The sequence below is a fragment of the Aspergillus pseudotamarii genome (assembly GCF_009193445.1).
Source record: "Aspergillus pseudotamarii strain CBS 117625 unplaced genomic scaffold BDV38scaffold_65, whole genome shotgun sequence".
Taxonomy (NCBI): Eukaryota; Fungi; Ascomycota; class Eurotiomycetes; order Eurotiales; family Aspergillaceae; genus Aspergillus; species Aspergillus pseudotamarii.
In genome coordinates, this window is record NW_022475079.1 from 20,120 (window position 1) to 42,667 (window position 22,548).

The following is a 22,548-nucleotide window of genomic DNA, read 5'->3' on the forward strand; positions in this document are numbered from 1 at the left end:
GCAATCATTAAATTATATTATTACAAACCCCAAAGCCCAAGTCATCATATTATCATTCAATCCCGGTAGGGACAACAATAATCGAGAGATGCACCCCTTCCTCCGAAGAGTAACATCGACCCCAACTAAGGAATCAAAGATGGTAATACGCAGCCACGGCAGCGATAGCCACACCAGCGAAGCCCCCAGTGACTTGTGCTGCTCCATTCGTCTTAAGAGGCGGGGTCGCTGAGCTGCTTGAAGCAGTGCCCGAAGAGAAAGCACCCCCTGCACCACCGCCAGCACCACCACCAGTGTGAGTGGAAGCCCCTGGTGACGAAGAGATATGAGACGAGCTAGCAGCCGAAGACGAGGGTTTAGGGCTAGAGGATGCGTGAGAGGAGACGGTAGGGATGGTCATGGAGCCTGTGGGTGACGCTGTGCCAGTTGCCGTTGCTCTTGTAGTTGTAGTTGCTTGGGGGGTAGTTGAAGCTCCTGGGTTGGGGACGCTAATAGGATGGCCAGCTGAGGAGCATGCGGAGACGACGACATTAGAGACGGCTTTGGATGGAGATTAGTCTATAGTTCCCGGAGTTGATGGGATAGTCGGGGTGGGGGGAAGACGTACAAGATTGGTCGGCGATAGGGCAGGCTTGTGCGACACATGGACTGACTTTCGGGACAAGCTCGGGTTTCTGGCAGTGGCAGGCGAAATCGGTTATGGATGGGCATCCATCGCCTTGCAGAGCGTTGACGAGACACGACGCCTATAGGATTGGTTAGTGTTGTTCGGTGAAAGTGATGAGGTCTTGGAGGAGGGGACTTTACTGCGCAAGGTGGAATATCGGGGAGAGTTTGGGCGGCGGCCAGACTGGTAAACAGGACGATCATATGGTGAAGGAGTTGCATTATGGCAGCTTAGAGATTTCCTGTTCAAGAGGGTAGAAAGGAAGTTGGAGCGATATCAAAACGAGTGTCGAGATATAACGAGTGGTGGCAACGATGGAGTTACATCTCTCGGGAGACATGAGCATCTTTTTATAAGGTATGAGGGGAATGTTTCACCAGATTCAGGGAATTGCATCACATGCTTATTAACATTAAGATTAGAGCTTGTTCAATTACAAGCTTCTGTGGTCAGGACGGTGCAATTCTTCTGGTTGGGGAAAGTCTATTCAATCGTTCCTGAACCGTCACGCCATGTGACATGCAGTATGAACCCTACATGAGTTCATTCTCTGGTACGCCTGGGGAGTGAGACCTCCTTTGGTGCAGTTGACATTGCCCCAATACGTAACTCCGTACACCCTGGGCATGATCAAGGTACGGCACAGGGACGTAAGCAACGTTAACTATGATGCCCCTTTGCCCTATTGACTCCATTATTGCAAAAAGCATACGTAGACTCGGACCAGGGTGTTCTGTACCTATACATCAAATTTTTGGATGACCGGCTACTGATACGAAGCTAGTAGGATGAAAGCGGGCTTGTACAGAATACATATCACTAGCCATGTTATTGGTGAGCACCGTGCAAACAACAAGGCTGTGAAGCTGTCGATATCAGAGCCTTGAAGGAGGACTACTGTCATGGGTAGTAGACACATTTAGGGCTAGGGACGTAACCAAGCACGTACTGGTTCTCATCAAGACTTAGTCTGACTGGACCACATATTTAGTACCCTAGCTGGTAGATGCAATTTTATTCCTCCTACCACACATTCACTATACGCGCAAAGGTAAGACATGGCGGAGCCATCGAGGCATGGGTCAATGTATCACAGGTGACGAATCAAAATAACCTATACCGAGAACACAAAGTCCAGGGAGACGGCTTCGGGACTTTTGCTGATAGGTTTCTACCAACCCGTAAAGTAAGACATATACTAGGAGCTTGTGCAATGGGGCGTGGCCGAGAACAAAGCAAGTGTAACCTAGGCGAGTCACTGTCTCTTCGCGTGTGGCTGTCTTTTAGGAGGGTTCTTTGTCTTCCTTTTGTGAAACTTGGGACTCGCCAACGGGAAATTTTCTACTATTGGTAGCCCAGATGCATTAGCAGTCGGGTAGAAATTTTCACGCTATTGAGGAGCAGATACACAATGTAAGAGGTGAAAGATCAAATCCAATTATAAACTTGGGTCTCACAACATTTAATGTGAGCATTCAAGTTACCGCAATCGAGGGTATGTATATACAATTCTTTCCGAACGCCCTACTCCGGATACTAAACTAGACGCCATATATCTTCGACACTCATCCATTCCAGATAAAGATTACCTGTACAATGGACTGGTGGCTCAGGACAGAAGCTCATCAACGTATGCCCTCTGTTTCACTTCATCCTTGTGTTTGAGTAACACGGCCAAGACCTCAATTGGGGGACTGAGATTCAAAGAATTTGCGCGTCTCCATCGCTTCAACCGAGCAATTCCAATGCAAGGCTGGATACCAGTCAGCTAGACGTTCTCCTTGAACACCAGAAAATGTTGGACACTGGAACCTATGATACACGAAGCAAACGTACCCCAAATTGACTAGAAAGATCAAAATGTCGCAGGATCTTTTCATGTAGTGTGAGATCTTGCTGGTGAACTGTCGCGCATATCGTTAGTGTTTTGACCCTGCAATGTGTCCTATGACCGGAGATGACCAGTGGGAACACTAACACCGAGGCGCCTTTCTCTTCTCTTCCTCTTTTCTCCAGTATTGCTGTAGGTCCTTCTCGGTGATCTTGATCGCCTTTTCGTCTTCTTTCGACAAGGGCTGTTCAATCTCCGCTTGAGCTTGTTGCCTCACGGCAAGCTCCGCCACATGCGGCTGCGAAGGCTCAGTGGGTGAAACCGACACTTGTTCAGGCTCTGGGGTCTTTTCAGAAATTGAAGCGATGACTGGTTCAAGATCTTTGGCCTTCTTCGTTTGCGTCGGTGTCGTCGATGGCTTGGTAACCCTGGACTTGGATCCGAATGAGAGGGTGGCCTGGTTAGAGCGGGTGGCCGTGGCCTGACCGCCGCGACGACGAGTAGGAGGCATTTTTGTGATATATGTGCAATATTTAATGGAGGTGTTGCAGAATTATAGTCGGAGTCTACAGCGTACTAAGATGCAGGGTGGAGAGAAAGATCTGGTCTGGGGTCAAACCGGTACTGTGTAGTTCGACGATAGTGGGGACATCGATGTCATAAAGTTTGGGTTGGCTGTTGCACATGGCAACCGAAACCCTCAAGCATGGCCGTTGGGTGAGAAGTAGCACGTCTCACTGAATACAATATACTAGTAGTTTTTTTCTCTCTACTCAACGCTGTCTCTCTATGTATTTCGCCTTCTTTTCTTCGTGTTTTACTTTTTGTTTTCTTTGTTGCCGTCTAGGTCATACATTTAATACTTGCGGTAGTGCCAAGCAACTTACTAGTGAATGCGGCGGCCACTTGGATATAGTCACAGCCCTATACGATCAGTCTGATCGAAAGATAGTGGTAGTGGTGAGATATACAGGTTGAATCAGTAATGGAGTCTAGCTGAGCTATCTAGCAACAGTCGTAAAACTAATGTGTCATGCTACGTCTCGTCGAGAATGCGTTCGGGTCCATCCAGGCAAAGAATATATATCTGAACAGAGAATCTCCCCGACAAACCCTATATCACTCATTATAATCTCTATGAACGGATACCTTAAATTTAGTAATAACATAGAAATATGTATTCCAGTAGTAAATTATGATATTTTCTAACTCTACGCAGATTTTAAAACCACGCCATCCAATTCTCAATACCAGAACCGGAACAGTGATATCCTCTTCCCAAGTTATCTACTATTATACTATTCCATCCCATATTCTAAATAATAGCAGTCTACTCCATAGTAGTCATCACGTTCCAAGGGGCCCAATACAATAACTAGGCTTCAGCATTAATCGGCTTCCGATACTACCTCTATCCCTCCAAGGTGGCTGTTAACAGCTGCGATCTCGCTGACATCCCAGCAGAGGAGTGACCGGGCGACCGTGTGAAACATGTGTACTCCGTATCCTAATACAATAAGGATTGTTTCAAGACCGAGTGCGGAATCTTTCTGTTTGTTGGACAATATTGACTGATCCTGTCACTTGCAGTAAAATATATATGCTTCGATTGTGACGTAAGGACCAAAACGTGAAGAAGTTGGTAGCACTCAATCATTGATATAGATCACCTTTTGATGATATAGCTGGTGCCTGATGTGTCGCTAGGGACTTAAGCCTACCGCGTTGTTGTTGTTGTTGTTGTTGTTGTTGTTGTTGTAGTAGTAGTAGTAGTTGTTGTTTTGACTCTATTCCTGGTACATGGAGGGGGGCTGTTCACAGGGCAGTGACAGGCCGTCGAGGCCAATGAGACATTCAGCCTTGTTGGGTCTGGTGGGTTCGAGATGCGAAGTGTACCAGTGGTTCATCAAGTCTTATTTATAGACAGGAGAGGTCTGGGCATGATGGCAGGATTGCTTAACCTTCTTTCAAGAATAGTATAGACGACGAACAGAATGAAACAGGAGGTTAAAGAAAGAAGACTTCAGTAAAGTGCTCAAGTTGAATTGAACGAACGTGCAAAGGTGTGGCTCTCGTATTCATGGAAATGAGTTGTTGCCGATCCGCTGACGGAAGAGAGTGCATGTTAGCCCGGAAAGGGTTGGCAAAGCCGCCGATCGAATCGAGGCTCGAACAAGAGGTACTTGTTGTAGCCGCCGCAATCGACTTGCTCCTCAATCACAACTTCCACCCACCCCCACATAGGCGGCTATTCAACACCGATTCCTGTGCCCTTTTACGCTTATTTAAAAATTCCCCGGTTTCACTTACCCCAAACCTGAGACATCTGCGCCTTTGGCTTCAATACTTGCCAATCGAACAAACCGTACGTCGTCTTGCGATCCACTGGGAGGTCGTCCGAGCGCTTCACCAGGACAACACGAGCCGCTTACCGTAACTGCGCCGTCGCAAAAGCTTCGGCGTAAGGCGATCGAGCGGAAACCGCTGGCCCAGCCGGTATCTATGAGCCTTTCAACGAATTTGAGGTCGTCGAGGTCGCATACCCCCCGGATAAGCTCTGGAGCGCATCCCTCTCAGCCGCCCCATGGTGGTGTGGGTGTAGCGCTCTCAGCATGGCCGCCTTCGTGCGAGTGTCGGGGCCGCCGAATGGCAACTTTCTGATCGGATATCCAGGTATATCCGCAACTATGGTGAGTGTTAGCCTTCCCTCCCCTTGATATGGCATGAGCGTCGCAATAACCGGTTGACTAGCCTCGTATTGAAGGCAAGGTTGAGATCAGGCCTAGTGTCGGCATTACGGCTCCCGTCAATATATCTCTCGTTACCATTTCTCTCCACCGTCGTGAGACAATACACCCGTCGGCAGATTCCGTTACCAAGAAACACCTGGCCCCTCCTCGGAAAGAGATGACAGATATCGTGGGCAAGGAGATGCTGTTGTTTCGCTGCCCCGCCGGTCGAGAATACGAGGAGGTTATTTCCATGGATCTGCCTTTCGTCCTTTTCATCCCCTTCGGCCGCAGTGGGAAAGATGCGACTCGGCGAGTCCCTCCCGCGAGTTTACAGCTTCCGAGTCGAACGGCCGAGACATACTACGAGATTGTGGTGATGGTCCAACAAGGACATTCAGATCAGAGAAAATACCCGTTTCCAGTGCCCATTGCGCGCTACGATACACTTTCTACATTTGGGATGTATAATCGTCCTGAATTAGCAGAACGGGTAACAGATCACTTGGTCACTCTGGGCATCTCATTACCACGATGGTCTTATGGCCCACTGGACCCAGTGAGTGTCTATGTCAAACTATCTCCAAACCCGGATTGGATGAGCAAAGCTCGGAAGGTTACAATAAGCAAGATTACCATTGGCATCGATGAAGAAATCATATATAATCACGAAGGTGATGAGCCGCAGAGGAAGGTGAAAACCTTAACAAAGAGGACTGAGCATATTGGAATGAAGCTGCCACCGTCGGGTTTCCTAACAAACCTCGGCTTAGTATTTCCAGCGAAGGATATGCGAGATTCCGAGGGAATACTTCCTAGAGGGAAAGCTCCTTTTCCGATGTATGCTGTGAGTGGGTTCACGACCACCGCAACCCTTTATAAGATTGAGTACTACTTAACGGTAAAGGTTCGTATTTGAGTTCGCCCAGACCCTTCCGAATAGTTAGTAGGATGAAGCTCACTGGCTATAGGCCCACTTGACATCTGCAAGGGATATTGTTATTCGACAGCCAATAGTTGTCTGCCCTCTTGATCACGCCGGGTGTAAAGAAGAAATGGAGGCTATTGAGCAGGCCGCTCGAGATGCTGTCCATGTGAACCCAGATAACCCCATGTTACCCTTACCCTCGATAGTACGACCCAGTGACCCTAACGCTCTTCGTCATCTCGGAGTAGCCATTGTGGGTAACCAGAAGAAGCCTTTGATCGATTGAGTAAAGGCAATGACTAAACTTCTGGATATCCTCATTGGGAGTCCGACGTCTTGCTCAATTTTGGTAATGGAGGTTTCCACTCTTACTACGCCGAACATACAAGATAGGACTCAGCCTGCACTGCGAGATTCGCGTGCAATTCCCAGCTCGCCAAAAAGCCGAGCACGATCACGTTTCACGAATGCATGGGTCCCGGAGTTATTTGTTGCATGGTGTTCATGATAGCCTTTGTATTTCGTCTTCGCTGGCCGGGAGGAAAACGGGGTGTTTGGGTTTGATTAGCATTCAGGGAGGGACCCCGTTGGCCAGGGGTCACTTGTTTTTGATATCATTCCCTAACTGTGTACGCTCAATCTAATATGTAAGATCTACTGGTAGAGTCTGAGAAATAAACCAAGCGCATCTATGCACAAGGATTGACTTTGTAAGTGGGAGATAAGCAACAGGACAGAAGCTCGGCTAGGTACTTTGTGCATCAGTTTAGGAGGCAATTCTGGTCTGGATACATGCTTCTTTCCTACATGCGGATATCAGGCGTGCATCCGCAGTATGGTAAGGCTGTTTATCTTATTCCGACCAGTCTTTCTTGTCTCCCAGAAAGCGGTAGTCATATTCAACTGCTCTCTATGCCCCCGTCATATCTCAAAAGTTGTCCAGATACTAATATTGGATAGGGCGTGGACTCTTGAGTGCCTTTGTCGGTAGAGAGGGCCTACTTCCCAATGTCCAAGAAACCCATTGCCAGACTCAATGTATCCGGATCCAAAGAAAGAGAGGTTTTTTTTCGATCGCTTTCGATATTCCGGAGGCAATCTTTGAGGATTTCTAGAACTGTCTGGTATTGTTTGGAGGAGGAACCGAAAGTAGTCAGCGCATTGGTAAGATTAACGGAGATCTGATGAGCCAGCCAAATGATTAATGAAGGGTTCGGTGCGAAAGTGCGAGTGATAAGTATACACACCTGGGTAAGGATCTCGTTGTACTTGACGCCGTTGTCTATGACATCGAGGTCCATGGGTACTCAGTACCAGCCCATGTGCCCATGGACAGAGAATAAGAGAGAGTGTGTGGTGAAAGGGAATCAATAGAACTTCCCCGCGGTGGGAAAGTGGAACTGATTAACTCTGATAAGCTCGGGCCACCCGAGATTTTTATCGCCAATCGATCTCCGGAAATTTACCTTGACCACTCACTTGCTCTCTCGAGCTCTAGACCTCTTCCTTACGTCTGGACCGGTCTCCACCTGCTGCAGGTTCCTTGAAGCCTTTTTTAATCCTCTATTGACGGTTTCTACTTAGACCCAAAGCTACTATAACCATCAAAATGGCCGACACAGATGAGGCCGCCATCCACCTCCCATCGCATGACTCCGCGGCACACATCGACATGGACTTGTCCGATGAGACGCAGGACTTTCGCATGCTGAGCAATCTTTCCTTGTCAGTATTACTGGTTCCTAGCCCATACGGTATAGAGTTATACGGTGGGCTGACTCGGAGGACAGCCTCGCAGATACATCGCAAGCTACTCTCCCCAAACGCGGTGAAAAGGACTTCGAACCGAACCCAACCCTCTACCAAGCCGATATCCTAGACGCCTCACGCCAGGCTATGCACAATGCCCTGGCACATCCGCGGTTACACAATCCAAAGAACCAGATCATTGGCATCTACGCCCCCGATGGACCTGCTCCGCCTCGGTCATTAGCTACGCCAAAAACACTTGACACCATTGCAGAGAATGATACCCTAGCACACACCGCCGATGCGGAGGAAAGTCAGCCTACAAAGCCCGCAGGAACTGGGACAAACCTTCACCCGGATTCCTGCGTCTACGTAATGAACCCGAAAGGACAATTCTTCAAGAACATGGGACGTGCGGATCGGTGGGGTCGGATCTGGCTTCTGCCGGAGGAAGCTTTGTATATGCTTGAGCGAGGTAGTCTGGATGTTAGGTGGCCGCGGTCAGCAACGGGGTGTGAGGATGATGGTGAGACGGAGGATTCTGGGATCCCGATGAGCTTGCAGGCTGCGTATGCGTGTTTCATTGGACATGGGGGTTTGACGGTCGATCGGTTTTCAGTTTACTCCGGATTGAGAAGGCTGGGTTACACACTTATCCGAGCTCCTGGGTGGTACGATGATGCGGAGGAAGATTTTGAGCAGCCAGAATCGACCAAGCGACAAGGTCCTGGTCTGGCGGGGATCTATGGGCGGTTCATGGATTGGCTGCATAGCTCTAATACCACGGCTCTAGGACCCGTTGCTGGTCTTGGGATCCATCGCAGTTACAGTGAGTCAGACTCTAAATGTTTCATTAACGCGATTCCATTCTAACGCTGTATAGATGATATCTACCGCAAGCTTTCGATAATTCCGTTTTACGATCCCACAGCTCCTCTGTCCCAAGCTCCGCACACGAAACCACCCTTCCGCGTTGTATTCTATGTCTATAAACCGTCTACTCCATTCCGCAAATCTGCTCCTCCTGCACCGGACTTTAGAGTTGCAGTCGTCAATGCTCGCACGCAAACTACTGTACCAACACTAGCTCAACTTGGCACCCTCCTGGAGAGTACACCTCTCGATCCGCCAAAAGGTGAGAAGATGGAAAGAATGCTCTACATGCGACTCCGACATGGATACCGGAACGTCGTGTTAGCGGTTGTCGACCAAGGCGTTGTAAGCTACCTCCGGGTCGCCGATGCGGCGTTTGGAAAGGAGAAGCTATACAATAGACCTGCTCCTTCCGGGAACAAAAGAGGTGCGAATCATCGCAATCCCCGGCCGAAGCCCAAGCCCAAGGGCCGGTGATGCCGACCATTATTGGCAATGATTCTGGTTTATTGATAAACACGATACCAAGAAAGTTTTCTAGACATACACGGCAGTACCAGACTATGGGGCGACAGCAGACCATTTTGGTTATGAAACCACACTACTCCTGGTCTGCCATAAAGTATGGTATGAAACAGAAATGTCTCCCCATGAATAAGGTCCTGATCTCCATGGCGAAGAAGGACGAGGACCTAGTAGAAAGGGGGAGCAATGATGTAATCTGCCATCGTCTTTAGAACGTCCGTCTATGGTGAAGACTAGGCGTAGATGCTCAGATGGCGTGTGGTATTCACAGGGAACGAACAGGGCCGTGGTTATTCAGATTGGAACATGATATATAATGTTCATGTCATACATTTTACCCTTTACCATAGTCGTCAGGAAACGATATTCTAGTATCAACCGGATAAACCCATATATACACGAGACGCAACGCCATGTACTCTGTGAAACTCCGCCAGTGAATAATAGTCGAATAATACAGATCATCAAAATCGTAATGCATAAGAGAAGGTATACCGCCTGAGACCTAATTAGCACGACAGCCAAATAGAAATTGCCATTAACATACTCCGTACGGAGACAAAAAATCACGTATCCAGATAATCCGCCGCCATCAACAGCTCCAGACACAACTCGGCCGGAATTTCCATATCTGGAACATTTGCCTGGTTCTTATTCTTCTCGTTATAGCAAAAATACTCGCAGACTTTCTCGAGGACGATTCCGCTGATGTTCTCCAATGTGCAGCGACCTGTCAAGGCCTCGGCGAATTTACCTGAATAACGAGACGAGAGTAAGCACACAGAACCCTAAATCGGGGGACGATAAAGGCTCAAGATGTATTTAGAAAGAAGGGGGAAACGAACTTGAAGGTTCCAGCATCCGACGTATTGTCCCAGAGACACAGGCCGCGCTACGCGGAAGGACAAATTCAAATCCATCACCCGAGACTAACGTCACGTATTCCGAATCGGTGGCTGATGAAGCCATTTTTTTTCTCGTTAAGTGTGTGAAAATGAGGGTAATAAGATGGTAAGGTTGGATTTAAATGATCAACAGTGGACGCGGGACAAGAGAGATAAGAGACGCGGCGTGACGGAAGTTTTAACGTTCTCCACGTGGTCTGTGCGGAAGCTTTCTTAGTCTGTTTTAATTTCAATGTCCGGCTTGATATACTTCATCTGGCATGTATGCTTTTTGGATTGCTTGGTGAACCGATTGTTTTCTTTAAAGTACGGCTGAAGGGGTTGGAAGCTTCATTTATTGTCTCCCTCCTTTTGTTTCGATCCCTTTGAGCGTTCGCATACATTCATTCAGACTCAATAATGAACAACTGCCCTTTGTCGCTATACATCTAAATCGAAACTTGACTGTCATTCAAAGAGCACAATAAGCCAATATGCAACCAATACGGCTCAGCATGCGCAGCGCAACAATGTCAAAATTTCACCTCTCCTCTCTGCGCCCCCAGTACACTAGGCGCATATTGAACACAGCTTTCTCCACAGCTTTCAATGCCCCACCAACGTCACAAAGACGACCCCTCTCCTCCCAAGCACCCAGCACCTCGCCGCGCCTCACCGGTCGGACTTGCATGATCACAGGGGGAACATCCGGCATCGGATTCGCGATCGCAACCCGATTCCTCCAAGAAGGTGCGGAGCGCATCATCCTCGTCGGACGATCGTACGAGCGCCTCCTCAAAGCCGCCACCAACCTCCAAGTCAATGACGAAGGCACCGGAAACCAGGAAGCGGCTGATGAAGCCACACCAAAGTCGCAGGGAACCTTAGTCGAATCTTCAGATAGAATAAGTCTCCTTGTGGGCGATGTATCGGAGGCTGGATCGTGGCTGCGTGAGCTGGAGAAGGCGATGGTATGTTGTACTACATTTTCTTTTTCTATTACCTGACTTTTGTTATTGAGTCTGGATGGACAAACCTATGAATGGGGAGACTGACAAAGCATCCCAGCAATCCGTCGACATTCTAATCAACGCAGCTGGGATCTCTCACTCGAATATTCTTCCCAAGACATCCCCCGAGGAAATCTCGCAAACCCTCCGGACAAATCTTGAAGGCGCAATCTTCACATCCCGCGCTCTTCTCCGCGCCTCTCTCCGTAACAGGCTGAAAAGCCGTACCGGTGAGGCCCGGCCCGCCTCTAAATGCATCATAAATATCTCGTCATTACTCGCGCTGAAAGGCGGAACTGGCGCGGTCCCATACGCCGCTTCGAAAGCGGGACTTCTTGGCCTCACTCGGTCGTTAACAGTTGAGGCGGCTGGTTCTCTGCGTAATGTGGTTGTGCGGTCGAATGCGATTGTGCCGGGGTATATTGAGACGCCGATGATTGCGGACTTTAGTGAGGGGCAGAATGAGAGGTTGAAGGAGAGCATTCCGCTCGGTCGGTTTGGGGCGCCGGAGGAAATTGCGGATGCGGCGGTGTTTTTGGCAGGGAATGAGTATGCGAATAATTGCGTTATAAATCTGGACGGGGGGTTGAGTGCTGTGTAATATATTATGTTATATCTGGGGTTGGTTATGTGTATATTAGGATATTGGTGAGGGCTTATAGGGTGCTGTAGTCCTCTGAGATTTACTGCAGTGTACGATAATCTCAGTTATGATAAAAAGTAAATTCATCGACTCATTCGTGTATCTCCGTTGGAACGCCTCGCCGAAGTATGCACATTATGTCTTCGGTCAAACTAAATAGCACCAACGGTAATCCCTTCGTCCAATCTATTCGAACCAAAAGCATGATATGTTACAGTAGATGGAAGGGAACAGAAGCAAAAGATATCTCTGGTGATCCACCCAAAACTCAAGGAACAACCAATGTGTGAGAAAAAAGCATTGCATAGAGAAATATGTCGAAGTGGAGAGGAAGCAATTGGCCTCCATGTGCCTCTCTTTTTTTTCGTTCAGTCGTCAATTAAAATCGCACCTCCTTCCGTCTCATCTAGTACAATAGGATTAGACCCATCGCCATCAGCGACAGATATACTTGCCAAGCGCTTTGAACGGTTTTCGCCGTTGGTGAGGCCGGCTTCCTCCGCATTGCGTTTGCGCTTGTTTGGATCCGATGTGCCATTGACGTGCTCGCTAACGGTAGGTGTAGGTGCCCGTGGTTTCCGGGGGATTTCAGGGACCTTTACTAAAGCGATCGGCTTTTGTTCTCCTGTAGAGGATTCCGACCTATTCAACCGTTAGTGATCTATTCAATCAAGTCGATTGACTCCACACGGAGATGGTTGGAGGCTTACTTCTCAGTCAGAACAACTAATTCAAGGTTCACACGCGGCTGCTCGTCCTCCTCGTCTATAATTGTGATGAGACTTTCATTGCTCACACCCAGTTCCGATAGCTTCTTAGTCAGGTTATCTTCGAGGTCAGGGTCATAAATTGTGCCCAGCTCGTTGCTGACTGAAAGCTCTTCACCGTACCCTAGTTGTAAGCGGAGGACATCCTGTACCAAGTCGTTGATGGTGGCACGCTCTGGGTCAATCTTTACCCTGGCCTGGGCGACCGAGCAAACAGGGCAGTTGGGGTTGGGTGGCTTCAGAGAATCGGAATTAATTGCACGGGCACCCGACCGTTCGAGGAAGACCTATTTTTCATGAGTTCAATACACGGCCACATGAGTAAATAGAATGGAAACCTACCATTTTGGCATGCGCGTAATCATCCTTCAAGACCTTAAATGCCTGTAGGACACACAAGCCAGCAGTCATGGCGTTTGTGGTCGCGATTGCTGGTATAATATTACCGGCCATTTCTGCTCACAGTCAGCAAGCCCTGGCTGTGTGACAGCCTCACTGCGAAAGCACTTACGTTTCGTATCAAACTTTGATTTGGGCTCAATTCCGAATATTGTTGCTCGCAGGTTAGCACTAGCGGTGACGAAGTCTAGCGTATCCACATCGTCCTTGTCAAACACCAGGATGGGCTTGACATCGCTCTTTGTTGCGTCTAGCAGGGTCTTCAGTCGCTTACTCAGTCGATCCAAGCTGTGATACATGTCAGTCAACAGAATCAGCACTGGTTGGATGACGGATAAGTCGAACCTATCCTTAAAAACGACCCAATCCTCGGCTAAAGTCCAGACTTTTTGATCGTTACAAGAAACTATAGGCTCAATTGATGAAGCCTCTTCCTGTATCTTCTCAAATTCCAGGGGTTCCGGGGCCTTCCGGGTCTTCCACATATCCTCCATACCACGTAGTCGGTCTATGTCCTCCTTGAAAACCTTTGTAAATACCTTATGAGCAAATTCGGGGGAGCCCATGGATTCGCGGATTTCTTTGAGAGCCTGGGCCTCTTTCCGTAGATTCGCGATTTCTTCCGCTGCGCAGGGTTAGCAATCTTTGCCTCAGACTAGATCGCAATTCATCAATATGACTCACCATTATTGGCATCTTCAGTACTATCCAACTCTGGCGTCTCATCCTCGCTTGTTCCAAAAAGCTCGCTAGACCTGTTTAGTTCATATCCTGCCGACTATAGCCCCTCCAATAACTTACGGGAAAAGATAGCTTTTCGCCCAGACAATACAATGAATAGGTTGGCTCGGTGTACTGCGGATGGTGCACACGGGGAATGATTTGGGAACTTCTTTTGAGTTGCAGTCGTAACATTCCGTTTGGCCCTGTCGATGGTCAATTAAAGCCAGCCCACTCATGTGGACGCATTGGGTCGCCCCCATATCCTACCTTCTTGATAACTTGAACCTGACCGTTGAATCCGGTAGTTCCACTTTCAATCAGCGGCACATCAGCTGCTAGACACATTCTATTGACATGGCGACGGGCTTCCAGATTGTCAAGTGCATTGAAGACTACGTCGAAAGTCGCGAACCAGTCCACGTTGAAACGGCTATCCTTGATATTCGCATGGTAGGCTTCGAGCTTCGCACTTGGTTGGAACTTTTGGGCAACTTCCTTCGCGACCTGTGCTTATGAAAAACTTTCGTCAGCTCCTCTTCGTCTTGAGACGATGAAAGGTGCCGGAAGGGTATCAGGGTGGGAGGTTGCGCAGGTGACGCCACGGGCGGGGCAGGAAGGGTGGACGGTTCAGTGTGTGACGCACCAATGCCTTTGATTTTTTGATGTGTTCAAAGCGGAAGAGAAACTGACGATTCAAATTGCTCAGGTCGATGGTATCAAGATCGATGATGTGGATTTCACCGAACCCAGAGAGCAAGAGGTTCTTTAGCAGCTCGCAGCCGATACCACCGGCACCCACGAGGAGTACGCGCGACTAGAGAGAATGACATGAATTAGCTTCCGAGATAAAAAGAAAGTACGCATAAACTCTGGGTCAGAAGAATTGAATACCTCCTTTAAGCGTCTGGACAAGGTCCCGAGCGAGCGCTTGGAGTAAGTGTCTCGCGGCATGATTGAGAGCGCGAGAGCAATGTGAAGGTGGAATGAGTGGCAGCTGAGGTCAAAACAGGGCGACAGTCATCGCCAAATGAGAGAGGATTCAGCAAGGAAAAGATTAAACAGAGCGACGCTGCAGGGGACGGCAGAAATGAGCGAAAGTCCAGGACCGGATGATTGATTTCGGGAAATGCGAAATGCGTCGGAGAAGCACCGCGCTTTAATTAGTCCCAAATTGGGGGCCTGGTATGGGCAATGACGACACCGCTGTCCAGAACACGAGACTTTCCCTCACTTCTTATATCCGTGCCCTTTTTCCTTTTTTTCTTCTTTTTTTCCTTTTACTAAATAAGAAAAGCTAGTCATGCATAAATAGTGGTCCTACTAAAAGTCTCGGACAGCGAATGCGATCAAACGATTGGACCCCAGCGCAATCAATCTGAATTGAATTTATTGGTCACCTTCATTTTATGCTATATTTCTTGTTCGCATCCGATCAGTCCCGCCTATTGGCCGTCCAGCTTCCCACGTTCAACCAAACGTACAGTAGCTTACCTGCTAGTAGACAAAAGTACATTCGATGATATCTGTGGTGGGAGACATGTGTACATACATGCGTTGCATAGGAGATTCGTTCATTTATATGAAAGTTTCGATTCGTGTTCGGATTCATCCGGGGAAGACAAGGCTGTTTAAGCTACACGTATTGGGCAGAGTGACTGCAGCTAGTTTTGTTTGAAACGGAGAGGTCTATCTACCGTAATATTTCAATCGTAACACAATCTATACTAGTCGTAGTTTGTCCTCTATAGTGTTGAGAATAGGTGAATGTTTTGGTCCAGTATGAAGAGTTACAAACAAGATTCTATTAGAAGGCCCTATCAATGATCCATATATCAGGAGTAACTTCTTTCTTGACTCATACATTTCCCTAAGGCAATATTATTTGCCGGACCAAGAGTCCGCACTCCCGCCCACAGGAGAATCCAATGCAAGTCCCCGAAAAGAGACCATGAACAAGATCGCTCATATTATCCATACTTTGGCTAACTCATCCTCCTAAAGTAAGGAAAGAGAGGAAGGCGGTGCGCATCATTTATCTGATAAAATAGTAGTTGACTCCTATGAGACCGAAATATTTTCAAGACAATCATATTAACTTAGTAAGTGTATGTACCTTAGTGGGGAGTTCGTTGCCTGTACCAAATTTCCATCTTTTATACCTCCGGTACTCCGTACATCTATTCAGGTTCATCGATGATGGTCCAATCGCATTGTCCCTTTGGCTGACTAACCAGGGCCTTATCAACTCCAGGAAGGAAAAAAAAAAAAAAAGAATTAATTCTCTTAGATGAGATCCATTCTTTTTGTTCCTGCAAGGGTCAATGGATTTCTTTCTTTTTTTTTGTTTTTGGTTCGATGACAATTGTGCGTAAATAAAAGGGATTCCGGGACCCATTCTTAAATTTCCAAAAAGCAACTAAATTCAAACGCCCTTTATGGGCCCTTATTAAATTAACAAAACTTGACTCTATTTTTGCCCAACCGATCGTCCACCAAAGCAACCGGACTTTTGCCTGATCGTCGCTTTTGGTTCAAAGCAGTACAAACGGTCGTGGGGAATTCGGTGCGCTAGTACTGTCGGTCTTTGTTTCCTCCTTTTTTTTTTCTGTGTCTATTATATCTGGTCTCCAACTTTTCCCGTCCTTGATCTCTTTGTCTGTTTTTCTTTGATTATTACCCCTCTTAAAGTAAAATTTGGGGTTTTTTTTTGGATAGTATTCCCTGTTGATATCAAGAACCGGGACACAAGGGGACGGCACCATTATGTCGGACGACGAAGCAGATCCCGAATTGCTCGCTCTTTTACGCAAGTCGCTTGGGCTAGGGGGAGGGGCAGCAAACCCACGCGCAGCAGAGACTAAAGTTTTGGAAAATGCGCAGTACGTTTTCGACAATGCTATTGATGTCGCATTGAACTCTTCCAAGACCAAAGAAGCTGCCGAGACCATCTGGCGCTTGATGCAGAAAAAGGAATATTCCACGCAAACATGGTCGGAGCATGAATTACATCCCAAGACCAAGGATGAAAGTACCGTGGATTTTATTTTCACCATGGATTTGCTGAATTTCAGTTTCTGGTCGGAGCACCCGGAGGAGAGACGCTTCGCTATCGAATATCGCGGCAAGAAATGGACTGGGTACTGGAGCTTGGTGGCTGCGTTGCAGAGGGCTTTGGATGAGGGTAGGTTGTGCATATTTATTATGATCCAATCTGTAATTCCTTCTGGCGCGCTGTAAATGCTAAGACTTGCAGAGATCCCCATTACGAGCCCCTACTTCTGGGTGAATGAGGACGAATGTTCTGAGTCTCTGCTCAAGCATGTATTTCGATCGGTAACTGATGAGGAGATTCCTCTCCTGCAAGAGCGTCTTCAGTGCCTGCGAGAAGCAGGCCGAGTCTTGTGTGAGGTATGTTGAACAGCACTTGAAGAACATCAGTAGCCTATGTAGGTTTTAACAGCCGATTTATTTAGGACTTTGACGGTAGTTTCGTCAACTGTATCTATAACGCCAACTACTCTGCGGCGTCCCTGGTGAACCTCATGGCTGAGAGTTTCCCCTGTTTCCGGGATGAAACCACCTTTCAGGGACGGAGGGTCCGGGTCTATAAACGCGCACAAATCTTAGTCGCAGACTTGTGGGCCTGCTTCAATGGCGAGGGCCTTGGCGAATTCCATGATATTGACAAAATCACAATGTTTGCAGGTGCGTCCCACCCCCTAATTTACCTTCATTAGCTATAGTTCCTTGTTTTGATGGTAGGATTCCAAACTAACCATGATCCAGACTACCGAATTCCTCAAATACTAAACCAACTCGGTTGTCTTATGTACTCTCCACCTCTGGAAAGTCATATTCGCGACCTTAAACCGATCCCCAGTGGCTCTACTTGGGAGGTCGAACTGCGCGCAACTAGCATCTGGTGCGTCGAATTGATTAGACGAGAGATTGAGAAGAACCACCCAGATGCGAAACCCAAAATAAAACCTACAAAGTCTAACGGACATGCGGCCAGTGTGGACCGCCGCCAAAGCCTCACCATATCGGCACTAGACGAACAGAGAAAGTGCACCACACAAAAACACATTACGCAGACCAGCCCTGCAAAGCCCGCATCGTCGGGCGTCAATGCAATCTTGATAGATTTCTTGCTGTATGACACCATGAAAGAGTTAGAAAGAGACGGAAAGGAACAGCTTCCCCATCATCGCACAAGGAGTATTTGGTATTAAAGATTAGAAACACTTTGCTTTACCTGTTGATTTTTGGTCAATATACCCTTGGCTATTACTGTTAGGGGATTGAGTTCTCCGGTGCTTTTCATTCATTCTTTGCTGTTTGGGGGGTTTGGATAGACATTGATACCATTTCTTTGCTTTTCTGCGCTGGTAGCAGCGATGTCTTTTTGGATGGCCATCTAGAGCCCATGACCCATGACCCACGACATAGACTTCCTTATAACAATGCTATCTGACCCTTAGGAGACCTGTCGCTAGTCCGAACTCTGCTAACGTCTAATTTTCTGTTCACACCTTTAAAAATTTCTTTCGGAGATATAACTGGAAGCACTCATCGCTCAACTTCAGCTACTTGACCTGGGCCTATATGGAGCATAGCGCTCCGACATCCCGTTCCTCCTATCAATATTTGCCTAGTGCGCCCTGTTCGGAGAAGAACTAGAGGAGTAAGATTACATTTTCAAATCGACACCCAAAATGGAAAATCCGTAGGGCTGCCGGCCAACCCGTCGCCCAGCGCCCTGGCCAAGACCGACAAAAATAGAAGAACTGATATAAACAATATCCTATTCGATACCAAATACGACCCAGAAAAGTATGAAAAGCCTTCCGACGCACTATACATTAACAAAGACATGCACGGCATGTGCTTAGATCAGAAAACTTCTTCATGGCGCTAGGGTAGAACGTATATTAACCTTCATGCTCAACCCTCACTTGCATACAGCCTACTTCCATCTTCTCTCCCCAATACCTTATACCTCTGCTCCCAGGCCCAACAACCAGCAAAGATGTACCGGGCCCTAATCCTCCTCCTCACCAGCTATTTGGTAGTCTTAGCCACCAGCCAAACAATCGCCTCAGAAAACACACCCACAACCGCAGACCCAGGCGCAGTATTGCCTCGATCTGGCTTCCAAATACTACCCAAGAGGGCCTCTCCCAAGACGACCCCCCCCAAAGTCTCACCCCTGCAGAAGGAATGCAAAGACATCAAGATCAAAGCAGGACCTTCAGTTTCTAAGGGACATCCGGAACAGCAACTGTTGACGGCATCCTGCCGCATCCCTGGGACGGATAAAAGCCAGTACTCCGAGCTGAGTCTGGACCGTTGTCTTGGGTGGCACAAGAACAACGACGGCAGTGGAAGACTTTTCGCAATGAAGCAGTACGTATACTACACCACACCTGTTCATGCACGCCATGTTGTTGTGAGTGGGTGAGTGATAGGCTAACGAACACCAGTGGCGGAGGACTCTCTAAGGCAGGAGGGGAGTGCTCGACATGTCGGTATCTTAATTCCAACCCTAATATGCTATGCTACTGCGCGAACGTGCGTGACGATGAGAAGACCTATGTGAACCCAGCTACGGCTTCGTGGACGGGTCCTGTGTTTTATAACCTGTGTAAGTGGTCTGTCTGATGTATATGGACTATTTTCTGATTGAGGGTTATAGACGAGGCGCTCCAAGGCGGGAAGTATTTGATAGAGGTCAATCAGAAGGGGGTTCTCTCGTGCCATGGGATAGCTGGCGAATCCAAATAACGCCCCTAGAAACAGTTGGCAGTCTTGGAAGAATCCTACAAAAAACGGTGCTTCAAGTTGAAGATTGAGCAAGAGCTAGGGGTAAATGGAATGTTATCGGGGTTTTCATATAGATAAAACACATCAAGACTGTTTGGGTATAGGAACTCTATAATACAAATAGCAAGCTCTAATGATACATGGGGTAGAACGGAGGCATTGATGACGAAGCAGTCCAAAATACGTTGATATAATAAGAAAACAAGAACGACAATCGCCTTCAATAACTCATATCCTCAAAAACCGTTATTCGGAAGAAGTGTATATTAGACGGGTAAGACGCCGAGATTCTGCGAGGCAGTCTTTTGTATTTGCTCAATTCTCGCTAGGACTGCTGCCTTCCACTCAAGGTAGTCTTCTTTGCGATCGTCGCTTAACCAATCAACACGATCCTGCATCATGGTACCAAGGCCCGGCAGAAGGCCCTTCCTGGATGAGTGCTTGGCTAGGGAGCGACCCGATTTCGTTATCTTTTGCCGTTTGGCGTCTTTACCTCTTTCTTCATACTCGCCGTAGCCGTCCTCATCGGAAAGATATGCATCATCCCCGGCCAGTTCTCCAGCCTGTGGGATGTTTTCAAACCATTCCTTTCCATTGGCCCAGCGTTGCTGCATTATTACTGCGATCCACTGGTCGACATCCTCACGATGTCTTCTCTCGGTTGGAGGGAGACCAATGCTCACTAATGCAGTCTGGCGCATCTCAGAAAATGTCTTTTTGTCGAGCTTCTTTGTTTCCCCTTCCCCTTCGGATAATGGGCTTCGTCTGCGGGCGAGAGCCAGAAAATACACGGCTACCACCAGAGCGTTGACGACCTCTTTATAATCTTCATCATTCTCTTTATCTTTCACAATCAGGATAGGCTCCAAGAACTCCAGGGTTTCTTCGTCGAAATCATCCTCATCCTTAGCGGAAACTCGAGAAATGAAATACAGGATGGATGATACACCCGCAAAGACATGGGGCGGCAAGCTTCTTGATATTGGAGGCCGGGACCATGTACTCGTCCGTGGAGCTGGAGTAGATAAAGTTTTACACACGCTTCGAATAGACGTCATCACCCAGGCAGGTGCATCGGGAATAATCGTAGAGCCAGGAAGGCCATGAGAGAGGACTTTAGACTTCTGGGGCGTTTGAGAGCGAGCTTCGCTTTCTTCGTGTGTGATAGCCTTCTTTAATGGCGTGGATTTGCTCGTAGTGTTCTGGAGTTTATGCGGCGTTGCTGCAGTTTTCGGAGGCGTCCGGGTATGCTTCGAACTTTTCCTAGGGGTGGACGAAGCGGACCCGGCGCGTGAAGGTGTTTCTGAGATAGAGCTGCTCCCTGCACGCTTTACTCCAGCTACACTATTCGAAAGGGAGCGATCAAGGAATGCATAGAGCTTTTTGTAAGCACGCGGAGGACATGGCGGATGGCCCATCAAAGGGGGGAGTTTGAGGGCCCGAGTTAGCCTAAACACAACCAGCTAGTCAGTGTACCAATTAATTAGGAAATGGCTCAATGACAGGGATAGGACGCTAAACACACCGGCGGCAGGCGATCTCGGCACAAGCATAAGGGCGTGCGATTTCTTCCTCTGGCCTTAGGCTAGTAGAAAAGCTGCGAGATTGCGCGACAAGAGATAAGGCCAAACTGCGGAGCTCTTGAGGCAGGTCATCGGCGTGGGTCGGCAACAGCGTACCCAATGCTTGTTCGACAGGTTTGTTGTTCATCCTGTACGTGAATACAGGTTCAAATATTGTAGAATTGGAGTGTCGATGTCTTGAAAGTCCGTGTAATTTTTTGTTAACTAAAGGCGCGTCGTTATCGGCGTCCGTCATGTGACCGTGTATTCAATTTGATAGTAAATGCGGCGAAAAAGTCCGAGCTCCGTTACATGTTTCGCCGTCGCCAGTCCTCCCAACCTCCAATATTCTCATACATAGCTCACTACTTTATCGAAGAGTCATGTCGGTTACTGTGAGTTCATTGTAATGTCATGAATGCGCATACGCTTCCAGATGATCAACTAACCACTATGGATACTTAACAGCTCCACACCACCCAAGGCGACCTCAAGGTCGAGCTCTTCTGCGAGGCAGTGCCCAAGACAGTAGAGGTATGGGATATCGCGCCCTACGTGGACTAATATTTTTACCTCATAATTTTGCTTCGGCTTAGAACTGTACACTGACGCTGAACTGAGTAGAACTTCCTCGCCCTTTGTGCATGCGGCGCATACAACAACACACCCTTCCACCGTCTAATCCCCGGCTTCATGATCCAAGGAGGCGATATCTCTCTCGGACCAGCGGCACACCAATCACAAGAAAGCACCAAACCCATGCTTCCCTTCGACGACATCCCGAAAGGCGGCACATCAATCAACCATCCCGGCGCATTGGACCAGGAAATCCACCTACCTGCTCTTCGACACAATACGCGCGGGATTCTCTCCATGGCAGCACGACCAGTTAAAGATAGGACAGCTCCAGGATCACAAGGCGCTATGGGGGCTACGATTAACGGAAGTCAGTTCTTCATTACGTTTGCCGCTGCCCCGCATTTGGACGGAAACAGCACCGTCTTCGGGAAGGTGTTGAACCTGACAGCACAAGATGAGGGTGGTGATGTGTTGACCAAGCTGGAGAAGGCGAATGCGAAAGTGGACAAGAAGGGCAGGGTTGTGCAGCCGAAAGAAGGTGAGGAGTCGGAGTATGAGACGCTGCGCATTAACGGTGTCACAATACACGCGAATCCACTTGCAAAGTGAAAACAGACGTCTCTAGAAAAGAGTATGCGGGTTTGAGCGTGATATATTAGGCGATTGTCGAACACCACACAAAGCCCCCAAGTCTAGGCGCCAGGGCCGCAATACACAGGACCTAACACCGACGGACTGACTTCGCCAAAGCGCTATGCTGTTCTGGAAAGGGAATCTTTCGCCAGTTTCACACCATGTTTGGATTCATTGGGGTTTTGGAGTCCCTTCCACTCTATTAGAGGTCCATTTCGGCCGA

At 48.1% G+C, this 22,548-nt stretch overlaps 13 protein-coding genes across 13 annotated transcripts; 6 read left to right on the forward strand and 7 right to left on the reverse strand.

Annotated features, from left to right (window-relative positions):
- Positions 1-133: 133 nt before the first annotated feature.
- BDV38DRAFT_286695 (CFEM domain-containing protein) lies at positions 134-888 on the reverse strand (the record flags this gene model as incomplete). The annotated part of the gene is made up of 3 exons (XM_032060726.1): positions 134-540; positions 608-746; positions 808-888. The coding sequence occupies 3 exons, from the start codon at positions 886-888 to the stop codon at positions 134-136; spliced, it is 627 nt and encodes a 208-aa protein (XP_031909573.1).
- A 1,162-nt stretch (positions 889-2,050) lies between these two features.
- BDV38DRAFT_257824 (putative DNA polymerase delta subunit 4) lies at positions 2,051-3,190 on the reverse strand. The gene is made up of 3 exons (XM_032055658.1): positions 2,646-3,190; positions 2,504-2,571; positions 2,051-2,420 (listed from the first exon to the last, which is right to left on the reverse strand). The coding sequence occupies exons 1-3, from the start codon at positions 3,007-3,009 to the stop codon at positions 2,277-2,279; spliced, it is 576 nt and encodes a 191-aa protein (XP_031909574.1). The 5' UTR covers positions 3,010-3,190; the 3' UTR covers positions 2,051-2,276.
- A 1,833-nt stretch (positions 3,191-5,023) lies between these two features.
- Positions 5,024-6,532, forward strand: BDV38DRAFT_183167 (arrestin C-terminal domain-containing protein). The gene is made up of 3 exons (XM_032052118.1): positions 5,024-5,188; positions 5,250-6,134; positions 6,199-6,532. The coding sequence occupies exons 1-3, from the start codon at positions 5,111-5,113 to the stop codon at positions 6,439-6,441; spliced, it is 1,206 nt and encodes a 401-aa protein (XP_031909575.1). The 5' UTR covers positions 5,024-5,110; the 3' UTR covers positions 6,442-6,532.
- A 444-nt stretch (positions 6,533-6,976) lies between these two features.
- On the reverse strand, positions 6,977-7,554 carry BDV38DRAFT_183169 (uncharacterized protein). Its single transcript, XM_032052119.1, has one exon. The coding sequence runs from the start codon at positions 7,454-7,456 to the stop codon at positions 7,154-7,156; it is 303 nt and encodes a 100-aa protein (XP_031909576.1). The 5' UTR covers positions 7,457-7,554; the 3' UTR covers positions 6,977-7,153.
- A 6-nt stretch (positions 7,555-7,560) lies between these two features.
- On the forward strand, positions 7,561-9,436 carry BDV38DRAFT_183283 (tRNA-splicing endonuclease subunit SEN54 family protein). Its single transcript, XM_032052121.1, has 3 exons — positions 7,561-7,880; positions 7,946-8,733; positions 8,788-9,436. Exons 1-3 carry the CDS (start codon positions 7,765-7,767, stop codon positions 9,252-9,254), a joined length of 1,371 nt encoding a protein of 456 aa, XP_031909577.1. The 5' UTR covers positions 7,561-7,764; the 3' UTR covers positions 9,255-9,436.
- Positions 9,437-9,868: 432 nt separating this feature from the next.
- Positions 9,869-10,271, reverse strand: BDV38DRAFT_286699 (elongin C; the record flags this gene model as incomplete). Its single annotated transcript, XM_032060727.1, has 2 exons — positions 9,869-10,056; positions 10,148-10,271. 2 exons carry the CDS (start codon positions 10,269-10,271, stop codon positions 9,869-9,871), a joined length of 312 nt encoding a protein of 103 aa, XP_031909578.1.
- On the forward strand, positions 10,243-11,888 carry BDV38DRAFT_183285 (SDR family NAD(P)-dependent oxidoreductase). Its single transcript, XM_032052122.1, has 2 exons — positions 10,243-11,157; positions 11,255-11,888. The coding sequence occupies exons 1-2, from the start codon at positions 10,681-10,683 to the stop codon at positions 11,795-11,797; spliced, it is 1,020 nt and encodes a 339-aa protein (XP_031909579.1). The 5' UTR covers positions 10,243-10,680; the 3' UTR covers positions 11,798-11,888.
- Positions 11,889-12,207: 319 nt separating this feature from the next.
- BDV38DRAFT_274225 (E1 ubiquitin-activating protein ubaB) lies at positions 12,208-14,679 on the reverse strand (the record flags this gene model as incomplete). The annotated part of the gene is made up of 10 exons (XM_032057810.1): positions 12,208-12,481; positions 12,550-12,893; positions 12,949-13,061; positions 13,118-13,293; positions 13,351-13,630; positions 13,690-13,760; positions 13,807-13,931; positions 13,996-14,232; positions 14,372-14,542; positions 14,620-14,679. The coding sequence occupies 10 exons, from the start codon at positions 14,677-14,679 to the stop codon at positions 12,208-12,210; spliced, it is 1,851 nt and encodes a 616-aa protein (XP_031909580.1).
- A 289-nt stretch (positions 14,680-14,968) lies between these two features.
- On the reverse strand, positions 14,969-15,842 carry BDV38DRAFT_257871 (uncharacterized protein). Its single transcript, XM_032055659.1, has one exon. The coding sequence runs from the start codon at positions 15,335-15,337 to the stop codon at positions 15,161-15,163; it is 177 nt and encodes a 58-aa protein (XP_031909581.1). The 5' UTR covers positions 15,338-15,842; the 3' UTR covers positions 14,969-15,160.
- Positions 15,843-16,427: 585 nt separating this feature from the next.
- Positions 16,428-18,227, forward strand: BDV38DRAFT_257872 (queuosine 5'-phosphate N-glycosylase/hydrolase). The gene is made up of 4 exons (XM_032055660.1): positions 16,428-16,909; positions 16,982-17,136; positions 17,202-17,433; positions 17,515-18,227. The coding sequence occupies exons 1-4, from the start codon at positions 16,492-16,494 to the stop codon at positions 17,958-17,960; spliced, it is 1,251 nt and encodes a 416-aa protein (XP_031909582.1). The 5' UTR covers positions 16,428-16,491; the 3' UTR covers positions 17,961-18,227.
- A 530-nt stretch (positions 18,228-18,757) lies between these two features.
- Positions 18,758-19,389, forward strand: BDV38DRAFT_274227 (uncharacterized protein; the record flags this gene model as incomplete). Its single annotated transcript, XM_032057811.1, has 2 exons — positions 18,758-19,134; positions 19,212-19,389. 2 exons carry the CDS (start codon positions 18,758-18,760, stop codon positions 19,387-19,389), a joined length of 555 nt encoding a protein of 184 aa, XP_031909583.1.
- On the reverse strand, positions 19,290-21,436 carry BDV38DRAFT_257874 (uncharacterized protein). The gene has a single exon (XM_032055661.1). It carries the CDS (start codon positions 20,967-20,969, stop codon positions 19,818-19,820), a length of 1,152 nt encoding a protein of 383 aa, XP_031909584.1. The 5' UTR covers positions 20,970-21,436; the 3' UTR covers positions 19,290-19,817.
- A 60-nt stretch (positions 21,437-21,496) lies between these two features.
- On the forward strand, positions 21,497-22,301 carry cyp5 (putative peptidyl-prolyl cis-trans isomerase; the record flags this gene model as incomplete). The annotated part of the gene is made up of 3 exons (XM_032060728.1): positions 21,497-21,508; positions 21,582-21,647; positions 21,738-22,301. 3 exons carry the CDS (start codon positions 21,497-21,499, stop codon positions 22,299-22,301), a joined length of 642 nt encoding a protein of 213 aa, XP_031909585.1.
- Positions 22,302-22,548: the final 247 nt, after the last annotated feature.